Source organism: Mus pahari, chromosome 7 (assembly GCF_900095145.1).
Source record: "Mus pahari chromosome 7, PAHARI_EIJ_v1.1, whole genome shotgun sequence".
Lineage (NCBI taxonomy): Eukaryota > Metazoa > Chordata > Mammalia > Rodentia > Muridae > Mus > Mus pahari.
Genome location: NC_034596.1, coordinates 106,961,975 through 106,969,111, shown reverse-complemented (window position 1 = coordinate 106,969,111; position 7,137 = coordinate 106,961,975). Strand labels below are relative to the sequence as shown.

The following is a 7,137-nucleotide window of genomic DNA, read 5'->3' as shown; positions in this document are numbered from 1 at the left end:
TGTTGGATCCAGAGTGTTCATTATCTTACTTCTGAAGGGTTGGCCTGTGCCCCATGCTGTGTCCTCCATGTGGACAGCCAGTGGTGCCCGAATCCTTCAACTTCCAACATGGCAGTGTTTAGGGCCGGGGAATCTAAGAAGCCTGACCATGATAACAGTTTAGCCTGTGTGTGGGACAGACAAGGACAGAGGGCAGGAGGGAAGTGTGTGTTTGTGTGTGTGTGTGTGTGTCTTTGTGTGTATGTGTCTGTGTGTGTTTCTCTGTGTATGTATGTATCATGTGCGTGTGTCTGTGTGTGTATGTATGTATGTGTTTTGTGTGTGTGTCTCTGTGTGTCTCACCGTGTGTATGTATGTGTCGTGTGTGTCTCTGTGGTGTCTGTGTGTGTGTGTCTATGTAAGTGTGTGTGTCTGTGTAATGTCCTGGCAGACATTTGAGAGGTTTCATAGGCAGGGCCTCTGGCTGTGTCCTGACTGAAGAAGATACTAGAGAGCGGTGAGTGTTTGGGACATTGAACACTCTATGCATATTTATACTTTGAAAAGGAGGGTTTGGCTGTGCGGAAGCATGATTAAGGGTAAGGCTGAATGACATCAGAGCACCTGTCCCTGTGGCCCTTATGGGGACTGAACAGACCAAAGCCTACCCACTTACTATTTCCCTGCCTGAGGCCCCAGAGGTCATAGATGGCTAGGCCCAGGGAAGCCCAGTGCCTATTGTTACCTCGTGATATAAATGAGATTAGAACCAGTCTAGTCTGGACCAGACCACAGGCTGGAGCTGTCTTCCTTATAATCTAGGGAAACTGAGTCTGGGCACTGATTTCCATGACAGGTATAGCCATGACTACTAGAAAAATGGGTTACCCGGTAGGGGTCCGTAGGGATAAAGAGGTAGCTGGGCATGGTCAGTCTGGGGTGGGGGTCCTCCTCCTGGGGGCTGGGAGGCTTTGAGTATTTCCAGCTTGTTCCTGCCTCCATGAACTGCCCTGCTGTGAGATTCCCTACCTCCACCACCACATCCAGTCCATGGCTCCCGAGGCAATCAGAAGACCTGATATGGATAGAGCTGGCTTGGGCTTAGCAGTTATGGAAGTCAGAGGCCCTGGTTGGACAGCAGGAGTCATGGGCAGGGGCCTAACAGATTCCAAGGGCCTATCACAGACCCTAATACCACTTGCTTATGACCTCATGGCTTCTGTATATGCACAGTCTGTGTCCAAGGTCCCCGACCTGCCACGTAGGGTCTTACAAGCTGCATTCAGAGACACCTGCCACATCCACAGTCTGACCAGGTGCAGAGGTAGCAGGTCCTTGTGGCTATGGATAGAGGCCATTTCCTGATTGGGTGTTAGCTGGGAACCACTCTCAGATCTTAGCGATGCCTGCAGGTCCTTGGCCACAGCACAGCAGCTTGTCTGGTCTCTGCGCTAGCAGAGAGTATCAGAGCTCTTCAAATTGTGAGCGTGAAGCTGTCTTGTGAGCTCACCTGATCAGACCAGGCCTATCCACCTATTTCCTTCAGGATGAATTCAGTCAGCTAGCCAAACAGGTCCTGGGTCCAAGATATATGTAAGGTGCCTCTGACATTTCTGTGTTCCCCTAAGTGTCATATTTATCTTGACAGTTTGGTGATGAGCCTAGCCACTGGTGGCTGAGCCATCTCTCCAGCCCGGTTATCAAATTCATCTCAAAAATCATCTTAGTGCCCTTGATGCTTACCTCTGCCATATGATAGCCGGCATACTCAACATGCACGAGGCTCGCCCGCCGCAGGGGGCAGATTCTGTGGACGTACCCCCCTCCAAGAGTGGTATTTGGGAAGGGTGAAGCTACACAGAGTCTTGATCACCAGAAAGGCAGAACGGGAAGCATGGAAGCAGGGTGTCTGACAGGGCCACACTGGTCTCAGCAGTCCCTGTCCTGCCTGACAGGTCTGGAGTAGGACTGACCGGCTCCAGGCAGACCATGTTCTACGCGGAGGTGACAGATGCCCAGCGAGGCGGGCCTGGTGGAGGGCTGGCCGAGGAGGGAGAACTCATCGAAGTGATCCATCTGAATTTGGATGACGCGCAGGCCTTTGCAGACAACCCTGACATCCCCAAGACTCTCGGGGTTATCTATGCTATCTCTTGGTTCTTTAGCCAGGTGGCTCCCCATTTGAATCTCCAGTGAGACCCTGGGTTGGACAGGCCTCTCCATCCACTCATCCTCCTGCCCTACAGACCCAATAAAGCTTGTGTAAGTTTTACTGATGTCTGCTGGCTTTGAGCACTGTGGCCTGGGGTGAGGAACCGTTGGTTTCACGGAGGATGGTAGACGAACGGACCAAATGTGGAAGGGGATAGTCATATGGAAGAGAAAGGTTTATGACTTAATGGTGTCTGTCTAATAAGACAGACATGTCTATAAAGCACTAATTAAAATGTTGTTCTTATTCTCATGTGTAACATGAACTGTGTTCACAGGACTAGAGATAGACTGGCCTCAGCTGAGAGGAAATGGGCACAGTACTGCCCATGCCAGAGTGTGTGTAGTCCCTGATCTGGGCAGAATCAGGGTCCTTGCCATGTCTGGGGCTGGACTAGAACCGCACTCCCACTGTCCAGGAACTCAGATCTGGTGACGTTCTGTATCTGGTGTCTCCAGTACTCTTTCTACGACTTCTGAGCGATCGGAAGTTGGGAGAGGACCTCACTTGGCCTGCAGGACGTAAGTCACGTCTGTAGGCTAGGTCATCATAGGGATCCAGAGCAACCGCCTTGGCGTGGGCAGCCTGGTTCTTGCGCAGAACTGCCTTCGTGTGACAGCTCACAGAGCTGCTGGCCCAAGGCTCTCTGGCCTGAGGGTGGGGCTACATGCGTTGCTTAGAGCCATTCTACAGGTCCCTAGAGTGCCTCGCATAGATTAAAGAGCACTCTGTCCCACCTAGCCAGCTGCGTGAGCCACAGGCACATATTTAGGGAAGGCATGCTGGGGCAACATCTGAGGGATCAGTCTGTCTCAGGATAAGGTCAGGCTTCAGCAAAGTGGCTCCGCTTCAAACCCTCCAGTCAGCATCTTGTATGACTTCCTTGGGTCATGGACCACTGATTACCATTCCCCTACACCCCCAGGCAGTGAGGTAGCCTAGAGGGGTATATCCCTTCTCACCCTCTTCAGTCAGTACAGTGGAGCTCAGGTGATGAGCTATCTGAGCACGCCCTGGGGCTCTGTGTCCCAGCAAACCTTTGGATGAGACCAGGAGCTGAAGTGTTGGAGTCCTAATTGTAGACATCGAGATAGGCATGCTGGGGTGGAATGAGTGCTCTCTCTCTCCTCTTATAGTCCTCTGCCCCGCCCTGGAAGATGAGGGATACCCGCCTCACCACCTCCCTGTGCCCCAGGTGGGTGTGACATTGAGGCACCACCCTGAGGAGGCTGTGACATGTAGACTTGCTCACATAGCACCACCTGTATGCAAATGTTTGCAGCTTTAGGTGGGGCCCAGTCAGAAAAGCAACAAGGCGTTTGGTGATGGGCCCTTAGGTGTGTAGTGTGTGTCCAGGAGCTAGATACAGGGGAGGGGGCACGGTGACCCAGCTTCACCCCGATGTTTCCGGGACAGGAGTGTACCATCTATGTCCTTCGCTGACTTTCTGCAGCTGCTGAACGCCCACCATCGGAGTCCTGTGCCTCCTAGGGTTGCCCTTAGGTGTTTGCTGCCATAGGGGCTTCTAGTGGGGGAGGGCTCTGGTGGCCTGAAGGATGGGTTAGGAGTCAGGGCACCTGGGTTTGGGCAGAGTCCAATCCCTCACTCAGATCTGCAGCCTGATGGGCAGGTCAGCAGGCACCACTCCTGGGCCTAATGGAGCTGGCATCGATTTCCCGGCTTGGGCTGGGGGGGCTGTAACCGGAAACTCCCCTCCCTGGACGCTATATTTAGCATCACAGGACATGGGCGGAAGCATAGCTCACTCCAGAGCCCAGCCAGCTCTGTCCAAATCCTGGGCTACCTCATCCTTCTGCCTGGTGCTGAGGCCCCTCTGGGCCTATCCAGCTCAAGCTAAGCACCCATTCAGAAAAGGTCCAGACCCCCAGGGCTAGGGGTCTTAGAGCAAGCCACTGGGTGGGAGACCAGAGGGTGTTGTGCCCAGTGGGTGATGCAGACAGATCACCTGACCCCACAGGGTCAGGGCAGGGATCCTGAGCCCCCAAGTACAGCATGAAGGAAAGCACGAGGTTTGATGGGTGTCCGTGGCAGTTCTGCCCAAGGGCTGCAGAACTCAGCGCAGGGAGGGGATTTCCATGGGAGGGCCCCCTCTCAATGCAAGTCACCACCTTTCACACCTTGAGTGTTTCCTGGTCACCATCAGGCGAGGTTGTGGCTCCCAGAAGACAGGAGGAAGAGAAGGAGGAGAGGGAGGAGGAGGAGGAGGAGGAAGGGGAGGAGGAGGAAGAGGAGGAGGAGGAAGAGGAGGAAGAGGAGGAAGAGGAGGAGGAGGAAGAAGAAGAGGAGAAGGGGAGAAGGAAGAGGAGGAGGAAGAGGAGGAAGAAGAAGAGGAGGAAGAGGAGGAGGGGGAGGATATTACCATTGTGGGGATGACACCTGGACATAGCAGGTGTAGCCCAGATATTGAATATTCTGCCATCATAATATTGCCCAGCTGTTTCCCTCACAAAGTGCCTGGATAGATAGGAGAGGCAGACTATATCTCCCCGCTTTCCAAGGTATGCTGGTGGCATATCCACCTTGAGCCAGTGTGTAAGGTGACCCGTGTGTCTCAGCCAGATGGGAAGAATCCTTCCCTGGGCCACTGCACCCAGAGCTCTGAGCTGGGGGACAGGGCAGGTAGCCACACAGAAGCCCTTGTCAGCATACACTGGCTCTGCCTGCTGGCCTGTCCCCGCCTCCCCCCTCCCCAGCTGGCTGACATCGGGGAAACAGGTCCACAGGGAGGGGCTGAAGCTTCATGCTAAACTCCCTCTCCTCAGCCCCTGCACCGTTAGTCACCGTCCTGACTGTGCCCACCATGCATCACCCTGACCTCCTAAGTCACGGCGTGGCACTTCCCAGCCCTGGTCTTTGCGACATCACATTGACTTCAGCAGGAAGACTGCAGGATTGCCACCCGCTTTGATTGGGCTATCTTGTCCTCACAAACCCTTGTCAGGTTCTCAGCCCCAGAACTTTGGCATGTTGTCCCTTCTCCTCGCCTTGCTGGCCCTACATAGGGCCATAGGGGTCTCATAGGGCCCCCCACCTGGTTTGGACTCTCATGGTTTGCTGGTCTACAGTATATGTCTAAGCCATCATCCATCTTTAGACAGAGGCCCCTGCAGGTAGGCCAGGGCTGTGGCTGCCTAGTTCACAGCCTGGTTGAGTGCCTCAGAGGGGGTGAGCTTAGGCAAGCTGGAAGCTCAGGCTCTCTGTCCTCTGTGGTCTCCTGTCTCCAGGCAAGAGGGAAGGTGAAGCTGAATTTGCTAAGGGGATGCCTCTTAAAGGATGCAAACAACAGAAAGACTCTTAATACTCACAGATTCCATCATTTGGTCCAGGGGTGTGTGTGTGTGTGTGTGCTGTGTGTAGCCAGGCCTGGCTTGTGTGTGTCCTATCACCTACCCTACCTGCCCGTGGGTTCCCTGGGCGAGTGCTCCACTCCTTGGAGTGGGAGCACTCTTGAGACAGAGCCAGGTAGGCTGCAAGTATGGGGGATGTTGGCTCACCCTTTCAGGCCTACTGCTTCTGCAGGAGATCCTGGACGGCCATTACACAGTGGTAGGGCAGGCAAACTGGATCAAACTGGATCAAGACTTTTCCATGGCTTGGCTCCCTGTGTAGGCTGCCTGGCACTACCCTGACCCACGTTCCTTCTACTGTGCCTGATTCACCAGTATCAGAACTTCTCCCTCCCTGAGGAAGTCCTGTCTGGCAGTGACTCGGGCGAGTCAGGGAGACTAGGGAGAGGAGCCTTCGGGAGCCAGGACAAGCCAACTATTGTAAGGGCAGAGTAACACATCAACAATCATTGAGGCTAACCACTGGAATCGCAAAGGACCCTGCTGTGTGGAAGACAGGCAGCTTGTAGACAAAGAACCCTTGGTGTTGGCATGTGGAAGAGGAAATGATCACCTAGGAACAGGGTCAAGAAATGGCAATGGAGGGTTGGGACACCCAGGCTCTGTGACCTAGACTCCCAGACTGTTGGAAAGTCCTCTTCGGGTAGCTCTCTTGACATGGTCCACTCTCCTTTATGCCCGTTTCCTTTCCCCTAAATTTGAACCTCTGGCCGGCACGTTCCTTGAAGATAAGAGAATCTGGCGATGGCCACCACCTCAGCTTGGAATTGGGAACAGCCTGCAGGAAGGAGCATTTGTTGACTGGCTACTCGACCTGTGCGCTTGGAGGAAGGGAGGGCTGAGCACCCGCCGGAGGGGAGCAGCGCCCCCTGTAGCCGGCGTGAAAGTAACAGGAGGCTGCGGAGCTGGGGGGAAATTCCTCGGGGGAAGGGGGCGCACTAGGAGTTGGTCTCACTCCGGTCCTAGGGCCCCACCCGCTCTGCGTGGGGGCAAAATCCTGATGTGTGCAGCAGGCAGCATCTCCCTTGGGACCAAGAGCAGCGCGAGAGTGGCTGCGCTCTGATGGGAGGGGACCAAGGCAGTGACCTCAGGGGGCGCCCCACTCACTCCCAGGCTGTTAACTCGGGCGAGAATTCTGGAGCAGAAAAGGCCCCACCTCAGCGAGCCTGGGCGCAGGAGAAGCCACTGCTCGGTGGCCCCGCGCCCCGCCGCCCCGCGCATAGACCGCACCCTCGCCTCCTTTAAAGCTCGGGGTGCCCCCTGCACCCCCCCACGGCCCCACCCCACCGCGAGGCCCCGCCCCCTCATGCATATGCAGGTGCGCGGGTGACGAATGGGCGAGCGAGCTGTCAGTCTCGTCCCGAACTTGTTGGCTGCGGTGCCGGGAGCGCGGGCGCGCAGAGCCGAGGCCAGGACCCGCCGCCGCCGTCGCCGCCGCCGCCGGGTGGGAGCCGGGCCGGCCGCCGGAGAGCGGCTGCAGTAAGCCGGAGCCGCCGCCTCCCCTGCACGCCCGCCGCGCAGCCCGCGCGCACTGCTCGACCCCGCCCGCGCCGCCTGTGCGGCCGCCGCCGCCTGTGC

General features: G+C 56.0%; 1 protein-coding gene across 1 annotated transcript in view; it reads left to right on the top strand.

Moving 5' to 3' along the window:
* The window catches only part of Nudt14 (nudix hydrolase 14), a 7,157-nt gene extending 4,908 nt beyond the window's left edge, over positions 1 to 2,249 (top strand). Inside the window, exon 5 of the mRNA XM_021202435.1 lies at positions 1,935 to 2,249. Coding sequence (XP_021058094.1) covers positions 1,935 to 2,175 — 241 coding nt within the window. The 3' untranslated portion in view covers positions 2,176 to 2,249. The remainder of the gene's footprint in view (positions 1 to 1,934) is intronic.
* The last annotated feature ends 4,888 nt before the right edge of the window (positions 2,250 to 7,137 follow it).